We start from the raw sequence: 21,247 nt of genomic DNA on the forward strand, positions 1-21,247 counted from the left end.
CTCCTTTATTTCCCAGGCACTTTCAGGAATGAATCTGAAAGCTGATAATGAAATCGGAACCGTCCCTCCCCCACCCGTGGGATGCGGTGGACGGCTCACGGCCAGGGCCCTCTCCTGCAGGGGACACGCAAAGACAGGCCCGTCCTGCTCCGGCCAGGGCCCTCTCCCGCAGGGGACACGCAAAGACAGGCCCGTCCTGCTCCGGCCAGGGCCCTCTCCCGCAGGGGACACGCAAAGACAGGCCCGTCCTGCTCCGGCCAGGGCCCTCTCCCGCAGGGGACACGCAAAGACAGGCCCGTCCTGCTCCGGCCAGGGCCCTCTCCCGCAGGGGGCACGCAAAGACAGGCCCGTCCTGCTCCGGCCAGGGCCCTCTCCCGCAGGGGGCGTGCAAAGACAGGCCCGTCCTGCTCCGGCCAGGGCCCTCTCCCGCAGGGGGCGTGCAAAGACAGGCCCGTCCTGCTCCGGCCAGGGCCCTCTCCTGCAGGGGGCGTGCAAAGACAGGCCCGCCCTGCTCCGGCCAGGGCCCTCTCCCGCAGAGGGCGTGCAAAGACAGGCCCGTCCTGCTCCGGCCAGGGCCCTCTCCCGCAGGGGGCGTGCAAAGACAGGCCCGTCCTGCTCCGGCCAGGGCCCTCTCCCGCAGGGGGCGTGCAAAGACAGGCCCGCCCTGCTCCGGCCAGGGCCCTCTCCCGCAGGGGGCGTGCAAAGACAGGCCCGTCCTGCTCCGGCCAGGGCCCTCTCCCGCAGGGGGCGTGCAAAGACAGGCCCGTCCTGCTCCGGCCAGGGCCCTCTCCCGCAGAGGGCGTGCAAAGACAGGCCCGTCCTGCTCCGGCCAGGGCCCTCTCCCGCAGGGGGCGTGCAAAGACAGGCCCGCCCTGCTCCGGCCAGGGCCCTCTCCCGCAGGGGGCGTGCAAAGACAGGCCCGTCCTGCTCCGGCCAGGTCCCTCTCCCGCAGGGGGCACGCAAAGACAGGCCCGCCCTGCTCCGGCCAGGGCCCTCTCCTGCAGGGGGCGTGCAAAGACAGGCCCGTCCTGCTCCGGCCAGGGCCCTCTCCTGCAGGGGGCGTGCAAAGACAGGCCCGCCCTGCTCCGGCCAGGGCCCTCTCCCGCAGGGGGCGTGCAAAGACAGGCCCGTCCTGCTCCGGCCAGGGCCCTCTCCTACAGGGGGCGTGCAAAGACAGGCCCGCCCTGCTCCGGCCAGGGCCCTCTCCCGCAGGGGGCGTGCAAAGACAGGCCCGCCCTGCTCCAGCCAGGGCTGCGCACGCAGCCTCGGCACCGAAACACGCCCTGGGCGGCGAGTCACTGAACCCTCCTTTGCCTTCAGCCAGACACCACGGGCCAAGAGGCATTCCGGGGGTAATTCCATGGCCGACACGGGGGATGTGCCATGGATTGGTTTGGCCCACAGTGGTTTGTATGTGCTGCACATGCAATGAACTCGGACCCGCCCACCTCCGCACACGTGCGTGCGCAGCGTTTCGCACGGACACTCACCCTCCCGCAGGCTCAGGTGCATCCACAGCCACTGACGTCAGTAGGATCCATTGCTTTCCAGGCCACTGTGCCCCACCCAGGAGCCTGATTTGCCTTGCGACCCCCCGGCCTTCCGCCTCGCCTACAAGCCACTTGCTCACAACCCAGCCAGGAGAGTCCAAACGTGTCCGGCTGCACCACAGGAAAGCGGCTTCCTTTCTCGCTCCCCAGGCAGAGACAAGACGGCAGTTGGAACATAAAGAGTCGTGTCCCGGCCCGGCGCAACAAGTCAGCGTCCGCGTAGCCCGTTCCTTTGCATGGACAGGGCCAGCACGTTCTGTGTCGCCCGTGACAGGAGGCAAACTGCCAGGGAGCAGATGTGCCCCCCAGAACACGTCTGCCCCCCCGGCGCATGTCCCCCAGCTGAGAACTGCCAGAGACGGGCACACGCAGACCTCGCTCTGAGCTGGGCAGCGGCAGGGGGCTGCAGGAGCAGGTGAGCTCTGCAAAGGGAGACGGCCAAGTTGGGCTCTGCATGGCTGACACCTGGTGCCTGCGTCTGAGGCAGCCCCAGGGGAGAGCCACATCTCCCCACGGATACTCCCAGCTTCCCCTGCCTACTGACTTCCTGGGGAGGGAGGGAGAAGGGGTCCCGGGAACCCTGCCCTCTCTGTGCTGTGGGGCGGCAGCGCGTCCGGCTCTCCCGGCTGGCCCAAGGTCACAGCATCTATCGAGGGGGTGAGTAATGACTTCCCATTAATATTAATCCTTCCGCTCTCGAGGACAATGAGAAATCAATAGGGCATCTCAGTGCGGCGAGCAGGAAATGGGAGCAGCTGGAGAGGAGCAGCAGCAGATTTCTCATTGAGCCTGGCCTCCGACAGACCTTCCCCCCGTGCAGCCCAGCGCCGGAGCTCTGCTCACACAGCACCATGCACCACCCCGCGGGAGGGCGGGCTCAGGGGATGAACAGGGCGCAAGGTCAGCTCAGCAGAGGAAAAGCCTCGTGGTCCTGCTCGAGCGCAGTCAGGTGCCGGGGGATGCCTGGCGGAATGGCATGGCAAAGCGCCTTTGGGGGTGACGCTCACAGTGCGGGAGCAGCCACTCCCCCCGGGATGTCACTGGCGGGGCAGGGAACAACACCCAGCACCCAATCCGGGCCCAGTCACAGACCCACGGGTGAGTCCAGACACCCAGCACCAACCCGCGCCAAAGTGCCACAGCCCCCAGAGCCTCCACTGGTCCAAGCCGCAGGAGGGATGAGGAGCACCAGGGCCTGAGGTTCCCCCCAAGGCAGGGAAACGATCTGCGAGGTGCTGACGCCTCCAATCCCACTGGCGAGCCTGGCGCTAGAGGGCACTGGGCGCCCTGCAGGACTGATCCCAGCTCGCCTCTGTCTGCCGCGGGCCCCTTCCCTGGGCATGGCAGGTACCTGGAGGCACCTGGGCAGCAGCACTGGTGGCCAGTGGGACCTTTGGGGAAGGGCTGGATGCAAGGGAAGGTGCCCAAGGATCAGCTCAGGATGGCCACTGGCCTTAGTGGCTCACGATCCGGGCCCCACGTCTGCCCCTGGGAGTCAGAGGGTGCTCAGCTCGCTGGGCTCAGCTCCCCCAGGGTATGTCTACACTACCACCCTAGTTCGAACTAGGGTGGTAATGTAGTCAACCGGAGTTGCAAATGAAGCCCGGGATTTGAATTTCCAGGGCTTCTTTTGCATGTTGCCGGGCACCGCCATTTTTAAATGTCCGCTAGTTCGGACTCTGTGCCCCACGGCTACACGCGGCACGAACTAGGTAGTTCGGACTAGGCTTCCTATTCCGAACTACCATTACTCCTCGTTCCGCGCACGGTCCCGGCAGACCGCACGAGCGAGTCCGGCCCCGGGGATTCCATCCCGCCCGGCCCCCAGCCCCCTCCTCTCTACTGCGAAGTTGCGCATTGCCTGGCTGGTAGACACACGCACGCAGAGTGACTCACGCAGTGTGAGCAACTATGTCCTGATACTCATAATAATGAAACGTACCCAATCAGAAAATACCTGACAATTCTATGTCCGGTATTTCCTCAATTTCTTTCCCAGACAGAAAGCTGAAATGCCGGACTGTCCAGTTCAAACTGGACACCTGGCAACCCTCCAGACATGGGCGCAGGAAGGGCCAGTCCAGTGAGGGGTCGCCCGAAGCACCGCAAGGGCCTGGTGCACGAGGGCCGCCAGCCCTGCAGGAACGCAAACAACACGGGCCGAGAAGTCTCCCGTCTGGGGGCTGCTTCTCCAACCTCTCTGCTTCTAATGGGCGCCAGCCGGGCCACGTGCCAGGAGGACTCAGAGATGTTGAGCCGGGGAGCTGAAAGTCACAAAGCAGCCTGCCTTGCCTCGCCCTCTGCGCAAGCTACACAACCAGCCTCTCCTGCTTCTTGCGTCTCCTCTGGCTGGAACCCCTGCATCTCCTCCCAGTGTCTCCCCGAACTCACTTCATGTTGCTGTGCCCGTTTGAATGATCATCTCCCTCCATTTCTAGAGCAGGAAACTGAGGCACGGAGATGGAAAATGACTTGCCTAGTGACACGCTGCAAATCAGCACCCCAGTCAGGACTAGAGCTCACATCTCCAAGCCCGTAGCCCCCTGACCACTAAGCCACCTGCCTCCCAGGTTGGAGGTACCGTGGCTCTGCTGGCCCCATAGCTCCTTGCCCAGAAGTGCCTGAACTCTGCTGACCTGTGCTAGGTGCCTGTGTCCATAGCTAGAAGCAACCAGACTCCTCCCCTCCGGCATCTGAACCCCGGGCCCACAATTGCTTCTCTTCCTTCATTGTTACTATGCAGAGCCTGGCTGCAGTAGACGACGTTAGAACTCCTGCCCCTTTGTATCTGCTGGAACAAACTTGCTCCACGCCGCGAGACTCACCGCCCTGACGCTGACGCGTGGCTCGGGGGGCGACGGCCTGGGCCTCCGTGTCCCCCTGTAGTCTGGCAGCTACGCGGCCTGCTCGGCTCCTGTGCGCATCGAGCTGGGTGGCACAGGGTGGCTCCCTGCGCTGGAGTCTTTCAAGCAAAGCCCCTGAAAACCAGCGGCCTCGCCGGGGTCCCAGGGGCCTTGGAACCAGAGCCCAGAGGGAAAATGCGGGTGAAACGCGCAGCTGACCCGGAGGCGCCAGTGTCCCTTGGAACGCGAGTCCAGCTCCGTCTTCCACGGCTGACACGCTGCTTCCCTCCTGGGAGCCAGGGGGTTCCTTGGCGGGACCGGACAGACAGCGGGGTGACCCTCAGCGCTACTCACTCTGCACAGACCGGGCTGCTTCAAGCACTGACCCGCCTGCCCCCCTGGGCAGCACAGCGGGGCGCTTACCTTCTCCTGGTACTGGCGCCGTGAGGAGTCCAGCGACTGGATGAGGGCCGTGGCGTGGCCGATGAACATGGCGTAGCAGGTGGCGCCCACGATCATGCTGAGCATGGTGAGCCAGACGTCTGACATGCCAACGGGCGCCTGCTGCCCGTAGCCGATGCACAGCATGTGACTCATGGCCTTGAACAGCGCGTAGGAGTACTGCTTGCCCCAGGAGTCGTTCTAGGGACAGACAGACAGACAGGCAGACAGGCTTTAGCAGCATCCCGGGACACAGTCCCTGGGACAGACATTTTTCAACTCCAATGCCTAAGCTTGGGCTGCTAAGTCCACATCTATGGTACCTGATTAATGCCCCAAAGGCCGCGCACCAAGCAGTCCCAACGACTCCCCTGGGAACAGCGGGGCATTCGGTATATTGGGGGAAGTTCGATTTCCTACTATGATGCCAAACTCCGGGCACTAGACCCTAAATTTAGGCACCACATTCGAGAACTCTGACTCAGATTTACACACGTTGCGTGTACCCCCTCCAGCGACCCTCCCCCACCGGGAACCCGGAGAGACTTGGATTTACACACGTTGCGTGTACCCCCTCCAGCGACCCTCCCCCACCGGGAACCCGGAGAGACTTGGACTTACACACGTTGCATGTACCCCCTCCAGCGACCCTCCCGCCCTGAGAACCCGGAGAGACTCGGACTTAGACACGTTGCGTGTACCCCCTCCAGCGACCATCCCGCCCTGGGAACCCGGAGAGACTCGGACTTAGACACGTTGCGTGTACCCCCTCCAGCGACCCTCCCGCCCTGGGAACCTGGAGAGACTCGGACTTACACACGTTGCGTGTACCCCCTCCAGCAACCATCCCGCCCCGGAACCCGGAGAGACTCGGACTTACACACGTTGCGTGTACCCCCTCCAGCGACCCTCCCGCATGGGAAGCCTGCAGAGCCTAATATGCTGCTAGCCTGGGATGAGCTCAGGCAGCGTGCCTGGGCCAGGAGAGAACAGGTTGAAGTCCCTCCAGGCTGCTCAGCATGTTTGCAGCCTCCACCCAGTTCCTAGCGGACAGGTACCCTCAGCACCTGTCACTCCGCTCCCCTTTGCAGCTGCTGCTCAGTGCTGCCCAGGAGGCAGGAGGCACATGGGCAGAAAGGCAGAGGCAGCAGGACGCTGGGAGCTGGGCTCCATTCCTGGCTCTCCCAGTCGTGCTGGGTGACTGGGTTGTCACTTCCCCGCGCTGCACCTGCTGCTTTACCTAAACCGTAGGCTCGTGAGGCCGGGGCTGGCTCTGCCCAGCACCCAGCACAATGGGCCCGGGCTCAGTTCACCACCACAAGAGACGCAGAGAAGGGGCCCCAGGGGACCGCTTGGGCTGTGCCCGTTGGGCTGGTCCATAGAGCGCTCAGCCCGGCACCAGTCACTAGCAGGGAGAAGCACTAAACCAGCCCCCACGGGTGGCTTCCAACGCGGGGCTGCCCACCCGCCCGGGCCCTTCACAGCTCTGCAGAGCAGGCAGGAGCCACGGGCTGGGCTTTTGTCATTCCAAGGCCTTTCTGCGCCAGTGCCTGGTTCGGAAGGCGCGACTGGCTGGGGACCCGGGGCTCTTGGGAAAGGCTGAAGGGCACCAGGAGCTCCTCAGGCACTTAGCGCATGTTCCGTGTCTCCCCACGAGCACTGCAGGCCCCCGCACAGCCCGGCTACTGCTCCTGCCCTCGGGGTCCCGTGCTGCCTGGCCCAGACACAATCCGCACTGCACCCCGCAGGGCAGGGAGGAGAGCAGTGCAATGGCACCATCGTAAACCCAGGCAAACAGGCTGGGGGAGGCCGAGTGATTTGCTCACCCGCCCAGCAGGGCTTGGTGTGAGGAGCAAGGAGCCTGCGCCCTGAAGCCAGCCTGCCCTGACGGGGCGGCTCTGGTCGAGCTGTTGCTCCCGCTCAGCCCCACAGAGGCCCAAGGATGGGCTCCCAAGCTTTGTGCCATTTTTGCAATGCCTCCTCCTTGCTGTGTCCTGCCGGCAGGGGGCACCGGGCTCCTGCCTTTTCCTGCATGTGGTCAGCGGAGGATGGGTCAGCCGGGGCTGTCTGACCTCCGCAGGGCACATCCCACCTGCCTCCCCCTCGCGGTCGGGTGGCTGCTGGGGAGAGGCGCGGAGGGCTGGCGGAGCGCTCACCACCATGCGGTTGAGGGAGACCCAGCAGTCCTCGGGGAAGTCCTGCAGCATGGGCACCAGGAACTGCAGGCAGCCGTCCCAGTGACACAGCAGCAGCATCATGCCGATGAGGTTGACGATCCGCACCACGGCGCTGGCCAGGTCATAGGTCATGTGGAAGATCTGCAGGGCAGGAGAGAGACGAGTCAGACCCAGCGCCCCAGCACGAAGGCAGCCCCAGGCCAGGCCGGCCAGCTCCCCCCAGGCAGAGCCTGGTTCACTGCCAGACAGTCACACTGGTCACAAAGTGGGTAACCCAGCGCCAGCTCTCCCCCTCCCCCCATTTTTCATCCACTTGGGGTTTAACTATTTCAGGCTTCTCTGCGAAACAGGCGGGGTGAGAGCAACACTGCGGGGCCAGCTGCTCCTCAGCAGGCCACTGCCCTTCAGCGAGCGGGCCCCGTTGGCCCCCGCAGCGGAAACAGACAGGAAGGCTCTGGCAAGGGCTTGCTCTGGGCTGTATGGTGGACACCCGGCCCAGCCTTCTCTCCTTGCACCAGCCGGCATGCTCCAGTGAACAATCCCACCCAACCTGTCTCCTGCCCCAGCCCCTCCCCGCCAGCTCCCTGCCCGGGGCCTTCCAAGGAGGAGGACAGGCTGGCGGGGAGAAGAGGCTGGCGCCGTCGGGCTAGACTGTGCCCATCTTCCCTGGCTTGTCTCTTGCTCTTTGTATCGCCACGTAGAGCCATGGGCCCGGCAGCCCTGAACCAGGCAGTTGCAGCTGGCTCCCTGCAGCCCCTGCTCCAGTACAGGGAGGGGCAGCGCAGTCCGACGTGCGCCCAGCAGCGCCCAGCCCGGAGGGGATACGTTTCTCTACTGGCTGGGGAGAGAGACAGGGCTTCCTCTGTGCCCTGCGCACACTCCTGCACAAGGGGACCGAGACGAGGCCCGTAAGCGACATGGGACGCCTGGTGCAGCTCGGGGAGCTATGGACCCCGCCAAGCACAGGCCGCCGGGCCCCAGGGAAGGCACGCTCACGCTGCAGTCAGTCTGTGGCTTTGGGGGGCAGCTGCCAGGGAGGCTCGGGCTGGCCGATGCCTGTGACGCAGAGGCAGAGGCAGAGGCAGAGGGCGGCTCTGGGTCAGACACAGGTGGCACGACAGAGGCACGAATTCGGCCCAGCTGCCCTGCTCTGGAGGTGCAGCGCTGTGGCGCGCAGAGCGAAGCCGGCCAGTCACCTGGCGCGCTGCGGCAGGATTCGCGGGGCGCCTGAGGGGCCTCCCCCTTCGCCTGTGGGCCAGCACCCCAGCACGGGTCCCTGGGCCCTGAGGGGTTGCCATGGCGATTTGGGGCCTAGCCCTGCCTGCGGAAGGTAGGCCGGTGCCGTGGCCAGGGGATCCCCAGCACGGCTCCCCGCATGCGGCTGTGGCTGGGGAGGGATGATGCCTGTGAGTGACGGATGGACAGTCTTTGCCATCAGCTCTCTCCCCTCCCCGGCTGGGGTCCAGGCTCTGTCGCACACGCGCCCACAAGCTGTTCTCACAACTCTCCGTGGTTTTCATTGAGCTCGCTGAGGGGCTGCAGGGCCCTGGGGGGTCAGGCCGCACAGCAGGGCTTGGACCACACACGGGAGACATGCGTGTCCCTGGTGACCCCGGCCCCTGCATGCACCTCACGGCTCGGCCCACGCACCCTGCGTCTGGACGTAGCTCCCCACACAACGCGGCCAGAGCAGCTCAGCCCTAGTCCAGAGCCCCCACTCTTCCCGTGCCAAGTCCCCCTCCCCAGCACGATTCCTGACCCACGTGACCCCGCGGACCCATCTAGCCCACTGTGACTGGCACCCTGCTCCTCCGCCCTGGGCTCCCGCCCAGCTCTGCTGATGCCCCCCAGCCCGGCCAGAGGGGGCTGCTGGGCTTTCCTGGGCAAAGGCTGCCACACCAGCCTTTGGAAGCAGCTGGGGAGGGATCCCAGGCATATAAACATCAGCTGGACCCAACCCACCCATGCCACTCGCTCCACCTCTGGCCTTGGCAGGATCTGCACTCGGGTCCTCAGCTTTCTAGCCAGGTGAGGCGGGACGCAATCGTCAGCTCCCTCCCAGGAAGTACCATGGTGAACCAAACCGGTCGTGCTCAGGGTGCTGGACACACTTGGCACGATGCAGCGCTGTCCGACTGCGCTGCTCCATGGCTGCGTTGGGCTCAGCGGTGGGCTTGTCTGGAGAAGGAACCAGCCCGAACCGTCACCCCCACATGGCCGAGTTCAATCCCCTGCCTGGGGAAAGTCCCATGGGCCTTGATCCTCTGGGGGGCTCAGGCCCTTAACCGCTGTTGGTTCCAATCCATGGAGGACCCGGGCCTCAAGTCTCCCTCATTTCCCCTTCTGCACAATGGAGCAGAGCCCCGCCCTCGCGACAGGACGGAGGGGAGGGTAAACACAGTGCAGAACGGGAGCCTCTCAGACAGTGAGCAGGGACTTTGGTCAATTGTTCACCCCGCTTCCTCTGTGCTTCCAGGTGCAGCAGGCAACCAGGAGCCCAAATAGCAGCAACCAGCCGGGTGACAGACTGCGGGAGGGAACCCGGCTCTGCGCCGGCGCGGCGGCTTAGCATGGCAGCTGAGCGAAGCCTTCGGAAAGAATCGCTCGACGGGTTCCCTCTCTCGCAGCAACGTCGCTGTGAGCGGCTCAGCCCTCCCAGGCCAGAGAATTCACGGGGCCCCCGGGGGCTCCGCGGCGGCCAGCAGATGTTGCCAAAGGAGGGTCTGCGTGCGCTAAGGACGTTTCCTCGCCTGCGGAGCCGCGCTCTCGCTTCACCACCATTCCCACAATAGCTCCAGCCCCAGGGCGCTGTCCATGGGGCCGGGGTCCCCGGCGCTTTTCTCTGACATAGAAAGACAGAAAATCAAACGCCTGCGGCACGGGACAGCCCGGGGGCTTGGGAGGGGCGTGCAGCTTTCCACCCCTTTGCCCCAGTCCAGCGAGGGGCGACGCTTTCACCGTCTGCTGTGCGGTCAGTGGCCCGCGCAAGCCTGCTTGGGAGCATTGGCCTCGGGCTCGGTGCCCGGGCGTCCCCACGACAAGCAGCTGCCTTTGCTCTTGGCACTGACCGAGCCCTGGGCCGGCCCAGAGCGGAACGGGCCAAACGGCCTCTGGGCTGGTTCCTTCCAGGCCAAGGGGAGGGCACATGGGAGCAAGAGATCGACTCTCTGGCCAGACCGCCCCAGTCTCCAGGGCACCAGGACCTCCCCTAGATCGACATTCACGTTCAGCCGCCAGGACCACAGGAGAAGCCGCCCCCGGGGACCGGTAGATGCCCTCGGTCAGAGCAGAGCTCCCTGTCGCTTTGCACAGGCCACAGGGGTGCGCTCCTGAGCTGGCTTCTCCCCGTGTGCTGTGCCTTGCTGCCCGGCAGCCTGCCCCGCCCCATGCAGGAGCATTGCGCTGGGAGATGGGCCATGCGCGGAGCTTCCTTGGCTTGTGTCAGGCAGGCAGCGAAAGCTGGAGCGCTGATGCCGGGTCCTGTGCTGGGCGCCATCAGGGCTCCCCGGAATGGGCCGCACACTCGGTCTCGTCATTTGAGGACTGGGGCTTGGCATAGGCCTGGGCGCAACCGCGGAAGCTCTGCTCCAGGGGAGAGACCCGTGGGAGGGGGGACGATGTCAGCACCGAGAGCTCCAGTGGCCCCAGATGGCCTTGATCTGCGAACCCTGCCCGAGGTCTGCTCTACGCCCCCGCCAAGGGCCCTGGGCAAAGCTTCCCGGAAGGCCTGCCTCAGGAGGGACTGCCAGCCCCACAGCAGTCACGTGCCCGAGAGCCTTCTCCATCTCCTGGGAGAATCCATCAGCCTTCCAGTGGGGCAGGGTTAAAGTCCTGTCCACACTGACCAGGTCCCTGGAGCGCATCTCCACTGGCTCGGCACTCTGCGGACCGCCACTGGGCTGAGACAAGCCTGACATGGCCACTAGCGTAAACCTGAAGGGGACTTTCAACAGGGCCAAGGGCCAGCACCAGCTGTGGCTCTATCACAATGTTTATATCAGTGCAGAGCCCAGAGTGGCTGCTCCGCCTGCCAGAAGGAGTTTTGGTAAAGTCCCTGTTCGGTCAGTTCCAGGGGAACTGTGTCGGCGAAAGAGCTTAAGTGTCCAACATTAATTTATGCTACAAATGCCAAGCTAACCCTGTGGAAGAAAACATTTAGGGGTCCGGAAACCAAGACAACAAAAATAATACAAATAATGTTTAAAAGCCAACCCCTTCTGGGACGGAGTTTCAGTTGTGCTGTGATGAAATCTGCAGTTGATCATTTCTGAAAATAGCATGTTTGCCGATGACGTGGAGAATGTGAGATTTAGGACACCCTTAACTAGCTGTTCCTTTATTTGGGTTTTGCAAATGAAGCGTTAGGAAAATGTTGTGATTTTTTTTCCACTTAGCAAACTTAGCTGGTTACCAAACAAAACTTTTTGTGTCTGGGTATTTGAGAATTGAGTGAATGCGGCAAAAAGTTTCCCAAAAGGTATTTGCTTGAATTTAAAATTCACTCGGACCACTTGTCTGTTGCCCTGCACCTTGCAGAGTCATTTAGAGTGCCTAATGCAAAGTGAACATGAAAAGCTGCCGCTTTGATTCGATAGCATTTCACTCTTCCTTTGCACTGGTGTAACGGACCATGCAAGATGCCGGACAGAAATCAAACTCAATATATTTTGCTCCACCTGAATACTCATTCATAGTGTATTTTCAACTTTCATTTGCAAGAATTTGCACCAGAATTGGTGCATTTTATATGGTATCAGACATAGCAGGCAACAAGATTCCCTCAGCCTCCCTCCAGATTTCCAGTACCGATGCAAATAAACAGGCCTCAAACCTCCAAGTCGTTATTTTGTGTCATTGGTACAAGAGAAATATAGCTTTAAACTCCCCCACCCCCAGAGCTCAGTTCTTTTAGGAATCATACCAGAGCTAAGTCCTGAAAGACACAGAGAGGAAAAAGTTGTGCTTTATAAGAAGCTGCTGAAAAATGATTTGTCTCTCCTTAAACTCTCCAAGAGATTCAAAACATCAGTAGCTTTGCTGAGCCTTCTGTCTGATTACAAAAATAATGATCATCCAATCAGGAAACAATAACAATGCCATCTGGCCAATCACAGCTAACCAGTGCTGTTAATTTCTGTCCATATGTAGGAAGTGTTGAATACTGGCAGTAAATTGGTGGCGATCAAACCACAGAGAGAAATAAAACTAGAGGGAAAAGTTAATCAGTGAAATTAATCTGCCCAGGAACATGCCAGAAGCAGGGGAAGAGGCTAGAGTTACCAACTGAATCATTCGGGGAATATCTGCTCAGCTCCAGTGTCGGCACTTGGATCACTCCCCCACTTCTGGGGAGGAACAGAAGAGCAATGCTGTGCACCTCTCTTGCGCGTGGCTTACTGATGGAGGAGCGGCTGAACAGTCTGTGGCACCGACATTACATCTCACAGCAGCCCGGAGTCCCTTTAAAGATCTTCCCTCCAAACACTGACTAAGCCTCACCCTGCTTTGCTTGCAAGACCTGAGCCGGTCACAAGGTGCGTCTACGTGGCAACTGAAAGTGCACCTGCGTGAAAGCGTAGACATGCCTGAGCTCATGCGACTGTCATTGGCAGAGAAACCATGCAATGCAGAGGCGGCGTGCACACCAGCCCCCAGGGCCCCAGACAGGCCCACATGGCCCGTGCTGCCACGGCTTCTCTAGCACCCTTGATTAACGCTAATCGGGTGCATCTCGGCGTGCTGCAATCGCCCCTCCGAGTACAATGCCTACGCTGCTGTTGCCCCACACCAGCCTTCAAGGTAACGGAACTGCCCAAGGATCAGTGTTTGTCTCACGTGGGGCTGGCTGCTGTGAGAAGACAGAGCCTGTTGCCTGCAACGCAAATGCCTTCCTTCCTCTTCTCCAACCCTAACAGCTGCCCCACATTGCACTGGCGACCCTACAGGGACATGAGCTTGCTGCCAGTCGGCTCTGCAAGAGGGGAAGATTAAAGAAGCACCTGCTCAGGCTTGGAGCTCTTATGAGGGGGTCTCCACCAGAAGATAAGCACTTCCCAGGCGTATGCATTGCTCTGTGGCCATCAAAAGCTCTGACAGTTGCAACAAGCAGCACCCCTAAGCCACCCGCAGCCAACCGCCGTGGCCAGCTAGCTCAGATCCTGTGGCGATGGACAAGACAAAACCTGGGGTGGCTAGCATAGACGGTAAAACAACTCTCCCATCGGTGCCCTGAGGAACCAGCCCGTACACACTCACAAACTCCAGTTTTGTTTTAGCGGCTCTCCGTTGCTTTTTCTGCATTTCTTATCCCACATGGCCACAAGCTCTGGTTTACATCCCACTCACAACGCGCATTTCCCACCAGGGAGGTGCAAAACCAGACACATTTTATCCCGAAACATCTGTCGGTTTGGCACAACTACCCACCCTCAAGATGGCACAAAATGGCCATTTTTTGGCCCGTGACACACACGAGTTCTGAATTTCAAAGGCCCTGTTACTCACAGAGGACCATTGCCGTTGAGAAGGGGCTGATCTGAAGAGGAAAAATACACAAGAAGGGAGAGAGGGCTTATTCTCAAGGGTGTAACTGGGAAGAATTATGTTGCACCTGGAGGGGTTTGTTTAGTGCAGTGAATGTTCGTTACCACACTCTCTGCCGGTATAATTTCACGGCACGGCAATGAGAGAGATGTGCACCACCCTCCGGAGGGAGTTTATTTCTTCATAGGCAGCTGGCTTCCAGCAGGACTGATCAAGCTAGAGGAGCATCTTCTCCGGTTGTGAGGTGGGAGTGGGTGGGCGGGAGGCAGGACAAAAGCCGTCAGAACCCCCAACTAAAAATAAAAGGCATTTTCTTCCCTTCTCCCAGAGAGATTCGTGGATGCTGGAAAACATGTATGGCGGGGAAAGGTGAAGTAGCAGGACTAATTAGCACCCAAAAGCTAGTGCAAATGGCAGATGTTCATATATATATAAATAAACCCCCAAAGATCCTGCTTGCGCCGTGTGTTTGTGCCGCTTAGAGTTCATGTTGTCATGGCAACTGGTTCCCTTTCTATACAACCATTCAACAGACGACAGCCGTTCTCACTACAAGAACTTTTTGTACCTGATGAAGACAAGTCCAGCGACTGCCTGGCCCTTGGTCTGCCTCGGGCCCCAAATCGCCTGAGGGAGAGGATTCCAGAGCGGATCCCGCCCCACCACACTCCAGTGAGAGACGGCCCGAGCAGGTAGTGGGCTCCAGCCAGCAGAGGGGAAGAGGCAACGGTCGAAATCCCGGAGAAAGTGTCTGATAAAGGCAACGTAAGGTTGGTGCTAACGCTTGTGGCAGTGCCGAAGACTGAGGAGCCCACGCCTCACTTCCAAAAGCGGCGTGGACACTCAAGTCTTTTGCTGACTTTGATGAGGATTCCTGTGGTCACACCTAAAGATAAGACCGAGGGGGGCTCTCAGAAGGGCCTGAACAGATTAGGACCTCGCTCCCATTAGCTGCATCTTTAGGTGCCTAAATCCCTTTATAGTCTGGCCCAAAGACACTTGTGCAAATGGGAATGAGGAGTGTAACATGTATGATTACCTGCCCTGTGGGCAGGTGGCGTATGTGTGCACTCATTGCAAGGAGCTCCTGACCCTCAGAGACCGAATTCGGGCTTTGGAGTTCAGGGTGGCTGAACTGGAGGAGCTAAGGGAGGTAGAGAGCTATGTTGATGAGTCTTTCCGGGACACTGTAGTACTGTCCCACCTCCAGTCTGAGAGCCCCAGTGCTCTTAAGGAGGATGAAAGCCTCAAGGGAACAGGGCATTCAATGGGAGCAGAGGGAGACCATCCCGTAGTTGGGACCCTCCTCCCAGAGGATGTAGCAGTATCCTCTCGCACTGAGGATACCTCTAAGGGGGAGGGAATGCCAGCTAGGAAGAGGCAGGTGTTAGTAGTGGGTGATTCGATCGTTAGAAACATAGATAGTTGGGTTTGTGATGACGGGGAGAACCGTATGGTCACTTGCCTGCCTGGTGCGAAGGTTGCGGATCTCTCGAGGCATCTAGATAGACTTATGTGTAGTGCTGGGGAGGAGCTGGTGGTCGTGGTACATGTCGGTACCAATGACATAGGGAAGAGTAGGAGAGATGTCCTGGAGGCCAAATTTAGGCTGCTAGGAAAGAGACTGAAATCCAGGACCTCTATGGTGGCATTCTCGGAAATGCTTCCAGTTCCACGCGCAGGGCCAGGCAGGCAGAGCTTCAGAGTCTCAATGCGTGGATGAGACGATGGTGTAGGGAAGAGGGGTTTAGATTTATTAGGAACTGGGGACACTTCTGGGAGAGGGGGAGCCTATACAGGAAGGATGGGCTCCACCTAAACCAGGGTGGAACCAGACTGCTGGCACTAAACATTAAAAAGACCGTAGAGCAGTTTTTAAACTAAGAGATGGGGGAAAGCCGATTGGTGCGGAGATGCATGTAAATCGGAGGGAGACTTCTCTTAGAGGAGAATCCATTGATAGAGACTCACTAAGCTGTAGTCAGAAAGAGAAGAGGGGAGAGGACAAACCATGGGCCAGAGCAGACAAACAACCGCATTCTAAGGAATCCAATGCATCAGGGAAGGGCAGACAAATAAGCAGTCAAATTTTTAAAGTGCTTGTACACAAATGCTAGGAGTCTGACTAATAAGATGGGTGAACTGGAGTACCTCGTATTAAATGAGGAGATTGACATAATAGGCATCACTGAAACCTGGTGGAATGAGGAAAATCTGTGGGACACAATCATACCGGGATATAAAATATATCGAAAGGATAGAGCAGGCCGGGTGGGTGGCAGAGTGGCACTGTATGCGAAAGATAATGTAGAATCAAATGAAATAAAAATATTAAATGAATCAACATGTTCCATAGAATCGCTATGGATAGAAATTCCATGCTCCAATAATAAGAAATTAGCAGTAGGGATATATTATCGACCACCTGACCAGGACAGCGATACTGACATTGAAATGCTGAGGGAGATTAGAGAGGCTACCAAAATAGAGAACTCTATAATAATGGGGGATTTTAATTACCCCCATATTGACTGGATACATGTCACCTCAGGAAGAGAAGCCGAGATAAAATTTCTCAATGGCTTAAATGACTGCTTCTTGGAGCAGCTGGTGCAGGAACCCACAAGGGGAGAGGCAATTCTCGATTTAGTCCTGAGTGGAGTGCAGGATCAGGTCCAGGAAATAACCGTTACAGGACTGCTTGGGAATAGTGACCATAATATAATAACATTCAACATTCCTGTGGTGGGAAGAACACCTCAGCAGTCCAGCACCCTGGCATTTAATTTCAAAAAGGGGAATTACACAAATATGAGGAGGTTAGTTAAACAGAAATTAAAAGGCACAGTGACTAGAGCCAAATCCTTGAAAGCTGCATGGAAACTTTTTAAAGACACCATAATAGAGGCTCAACTTAAATGTATACCCCAAATTAAAAAAACATAGCAAGAGACCTAAAACAGTGTCACCGTGGCTTAACCACCATGTAAAAGAAGCAGTGAGGGACAAAAAGGTATCTTTTAAGAAGTGGAAGTCCAATCCTAGTGAGATAAATAGAAAGGAACATAAACACTGTCAAATCAAGTGTAAAAATGTAATAAGAAAAGCAAAAAAAGATTTTGAGGAACAGCTAGCCAAAAACTCAAAAAGAAATAACAAAATGTTTTTTAAGTACATTAGAAGCAGGAAGCCTGCTAAAAAACCTGTGGGTCCCCTAGATGATCGAGCTATAAAAGGAGCAATCAAGGATGATAAAGCCATTGTGGAGAAACTAAATGATTTCTTTGCTTCAGTCTTCACGGCTGAGGACGTTGGGGAGATTCCCGAATCTGCACCGTCCTTTGTGGGTGGTGAATCTGAGGAACTGTCCTGGATTGAAGTGTCATTAGAGGAGGTTTTGGAACAAATAGAAAAACTTAATGTTAACAAATCTCTGGGACCGAATGGCATTCATCCAAGGGTTCTAAAAGAACTCAAATGGGAAATTGCTGAGCTATTATCTGTAGTTTGTAACCTATCCTTTAAATCGGCTTCCGTACCTAATGACTGGAAGGTAGCCAACGTGACACCAATATTTAAAAAGGGCTCTAGAGGCGATCCTGGCAATTACAGACCGGTAAGTCTAACTTCAGTACCGGGCAAATTAGTCGAAACGATAGTAAAGAATAAAATTGTGAAGCATGTAAAAGAACATAATTTGTTGGACAAAAGTCAACATGGTTTCTGTAAAGGGAAATCCTGTCTTACTAATCTATTAGAGTTCTTTGAAAGGGTTAACAAACATGCGGACAAGGGGGATCCAGTAGATATAGTATACTTGGATTTTCAGAAAGCCTTTGACAAGGTCCCTCACCAAAGGCTCTTGTGTAAATTACATGGCCATGGGATAAGAGGAAAGGTCCTTTCTTGGATTGAGAACTGGTTAAAAGACAGGAAACAAAGGGTAGGAATAAATGGTAAATTTTCAGAGTGGAGAGGGGTAACTAGTGGTGTCCCCCAAGGGTCAGTCCTGGGACCAATCCTTTTCAACTTATTCATAAATGATCTGGAGAAAGGGGTAAGCAGTGAGGTAGTAAAGTTTGCAGATGATACAAAACTGTTTAGGATAGTCAAGACAGAAGCAGACTGTGAGGGACTCCAAGAAGATCTCACCAAACTCAGTGATTGGGCAGCAAAATGGCAAATGAAATTTAATGTGGATAAGTGTAAAGTAATGCACACTGGGAAAAATAACCCCAACTATATGTACAGTATGATGGGGGCTAATTTGGCTAAGACAAATCAGGAAAGGGATCTTGGAGTTATCGTGGACAGTTCTCTGAAAACTTCCACACAGTGTGCAGCGGCAGTCAAAAAGGCAAATAGGATGCTAGGAATTATTAGGAAAGGGATGGAAAATAAGACCCAGAATATCTTACTGCCCCTGTATAAAACTATGGTACGCCCACATCTGGAATACTGTGTACAGATGTGGTCTCCTCACCTCAAAAAAGATATTTTGGCCTTGGAAAGGGTTCAGAAAAGGGCAACTAAAATGATTAGGGGTTTGGAACGGGTCCCATATGAGGAGAGGTTAAAGCGACTGGGACGTTTCAGTTTAGAAAAGAGGAGACTGAGGGAGGATATGATAGAGGTCTATAAAATCATGAGTGGTGTGGAGAGGGCCGATAAAGAAAAGTTATTTATTAGTTCCCTAAATAGAAGAACTAGAAGTCACCAAATGAAATTAATGGGTAGCAGGTTTAAAACGAATAAAAGAAAGTTCTTCTTCACACAGCGTGTAGTCAACCTGTGGAACTCCTTGCCAGAGGAGGCTGTGAAGGCTAGGACTATAAGGATATGTCTACACTACAGCGCTAATTCGAACTAATGGATCCAGACTAAAAAACTAGTTCGAATTAGCGTTTTGCTAATTCGAACTAGCATGTCCACATTAAGTGGACCCTGAACCGGGGTTAAGGATGGCCGGAAGCAGTGCCGGCAGGGCATCAGATGAGGACTTAAGAGCGTGGAGCTGCTGCCTCAGGCTAGCCGAGGGCTGTGCTTAAAGGGACCCGACCCCCACCCCGGACAGACAGTTCTCAGGGGTGCCCCGCTTGCAAAGCAGTCCTGGCTTGGAGTGCCCTGAGTGCCCACACTGGGCACATCACAGCACTTGGCCATCAGACCGGCTGCACTTGCCGTAGGCTGCCATCTGGGGAGAGGGGGCAATCGGGGGGCTGCAGGAGAGCTTCCACCCCCAGAAGCCGGCAGAGCCAGCCCAGTCCTCCCCATCGGGGGCTCGTACCCCATTCCTCCCTCACCTCCTTCCACTTACCCTTCCCTAGCCCCCCTTCCTGATGTACAAAATAAAGAAAACGTGTGGTCAAAAATAGAATCTCTCTTTATTGAACAAAACTCGGGGAGACTGGGAAAAGGAGGTGGGAGAGGGGAAGAGAGAGGGTGGGAGAGGGGAGGGCAACTAAAATGATCAGAGGTTTGGAAGAGGTCCCATATGAAGAGAGGCTAAAGAGACTGGTACTTTTCAGTTTAGAAAAGAGGAGACTGAGGGGGGATAGGATAGAGGTCTATAAAAGCACGAGTGGGGTGGAGAGGGTGCATCAAGAAAAGTTCTTCATTAGTTCCCATAATAGAAGGACTAGAGGACACCAAAGGAAAGGAATGGGTAGCAGGCTTCAAACTAGTAACAGAAAGTTGTTCTTCACAAAGCAAAGAGTCAACCTGTGGAACTCCTTGCTGCAGGAGGCTGTGAAGGCTAGAACTGGAACAGAGTTTAAAGGGAAGTGAGATCAAGTCATGGAGGTTGGGTCCATGGAGTGGTATTAGCCAGGGGGTAGGAGTGGTGTCCCTGCCCAAGGTTTGTGGAAGGCTGGAGAGGGATGGCATGAGACAAATGGCTTGGTCACTGTCTTCGGCCCATCCCCTCCAGGGTCCCTAGGGTTGGCTGCTGTCGGTAGACAGGCTACTGGGCTAGATGGACCTTTGGTCTGACCCAGGACGGCCATTGTAAGCTCAGGGCTCAGGGTCGGGGGTCTCAGTATACCCCCTTGATTTTCTTGCACACCTGCTCCTGGGTGGCCAGGCTGGCAGCTATCCTGCCCAAGCCGGCCACTTTCCTGTGCCTAGTGCAGAGATCGTGGACGAGGTCCACGATGTCCGCACTAGCCCAGGCGGGTGCCCGCCTCTTGCGGTCCCAGGCAAGCTCCCGGGAGCCACCAGCCTGGTCCCGGGAAGAGGGGGAGGGCTGGGGGGCATCGGGTGGCTGGCTCGAGCCGTGCCAGGTGCAGGGTCTGCTGGCTGGGTGCTGGAAGGCTTGCACCTGGCACGGGCATCGTAACCAGCCCGTGCCCTTTTAAGGGCTCCGGGGCCGGGAGGGGGACAGACGAGTTTCCCTGGTGTTGGCCAGAGTGGCCACCAGGGAAAGCTGGGGAGGGCTAGCCTCCCACTAGTTCGAATTAAGGGGCTACACACCCCTTAATTCGAACTAGTAAGTTCGAACTAGGCTTAGTCCTCGTGGAATGAGGTTTACCTAGTTCGAACTAAGCGCTCCGCTAGTTCGAATTAAGTTCGAACTAGCGGAGCGCTAGTGTAGCGCCTATCAAAGTTAATTCGAACTAACGTCCATTAGTTCGAATTAACTTTGTAGTGTAGACATACCCTAATAGAGTTTAAATAGAAGCTGGATAAATTCATGGAGGTTAGGTCCATAAAAGGCTATTAGCCAGGGGATAGAAATGGTGTCCTTGGCCTCTGTTTGTCAGAGGATGGAGAGAGATGGCAGGAGACAAATCGCTTGATCATTGTCTTCGGTCTCTGGGGCACCTGGTGTTGGCCACTGTCGGTAGACAGGATACTGGGCTAGATGGACCTTTGGTCTGACCCAGTACGGCCGTTCTTATGTTCTTAATGAGCCACTTTGGAAATGTTCCTCTGGGCCTAGGAAACCGACACAAAAAGCCATGAGGCAGGTGGGCCCTCACTCGCCATTCAACAAGAGCTCATGTGCTCAGGGCCGAGGCCGGGGGCTCGCCAGCTCTGGCAGGTCTACAAAGCAGCACATCTGCTGAAGATGCTCTGTGCATGGGCAGAACATGAACCGCCGGCTTTGGGAGACCAGCCCTTAGCCCCACCCCTTCCACCTGAGGCCCTGACACTTCTACCCCCCACTGGAGCCCAGAGCCTGCCCCAATAGCTGCCAGTCTCCCACTCAGCCCTAGAGCACCAGAAGGACAGGCTGCATGGCCCCAGTCTGAGCCGGGGCCACCACACAGAGGAAGCTACTGATGGGAGCTGGGCTTGGAGCATGGGCAGGACCATGGCTGGCGCTTTTGAGAGGCCCAGCATCCCCCAGCCTAAGATATTCACCGCTCAGGGCACTATGCCACCGGGAGAGCGCTCTCCCATGGGAGTATGAAACACTGCTCCACAAGGGGCGGTCGCTGTGTCGACAGGAACAGCTCTTCCCCCAGCAAAGCGCTGTCTACACGGTGTTTGGGTCAATGTAAATGATGTTGCTCGGGGGTGTTCTACCCGCATAACAGGTAGTGCGTGCAAGTCCCCGGGCTTCCAAAGATGCCTTAGGGATTTCACAGAATCAGGGACGTGTAGGACTGGAAGGGATCTCAAGAGGTCATCTAAGTCCAGCCCCTGGCACAGAGGCAGGACCAAGTAACCCCAGACTAAGGATGTTAAG

At 57.1% G+C, this 21,247-nt stretch overlaps 1 protein-coding gene across 1 annotated transcript in view; it reads right to left on the minus strand.

Moving 5' to 3' along the window:
• The window catches only part of HCN4 (hyperpolarization activated cyclic nucleotide gated potassium channel 4), a 92,739-nt gene that overhangs the window by 14,958 nt on the left and 56,534 nt on the right, over positions 1-21,247 (minus strand). The window contains exons 3-4 of the mRNA XM_075897567.1: positions 6,991-7,152; positions 4,817-5,035 (exon numbers count right to left, since the gene is read on the minus strand). Coding sequence (XP_075753682.1) covers positions 4,817-5,035; positions 6,991-7,152 — 381 coding nt within the window. The remainder of the gene's footprint in view (positions 1-4,816; positions 5,036-6,990; positions 7,153-21,247) is intronic.

The sequence above is a fragment of the Pelodiscus sinensis genome, chromosome 14, assembly GCF_049634645.1.
Source record: "Pelodiscus sinensis isolate JC-2024 chromosome 14, ASM4963464v1, whole genome shotgun sequence".
Lineage (NCBI taxonomy): Eukaryota > Metazoa > Chordata > Testudines > Trionychidae > Pelodiscus > Pelodiscus sinensis.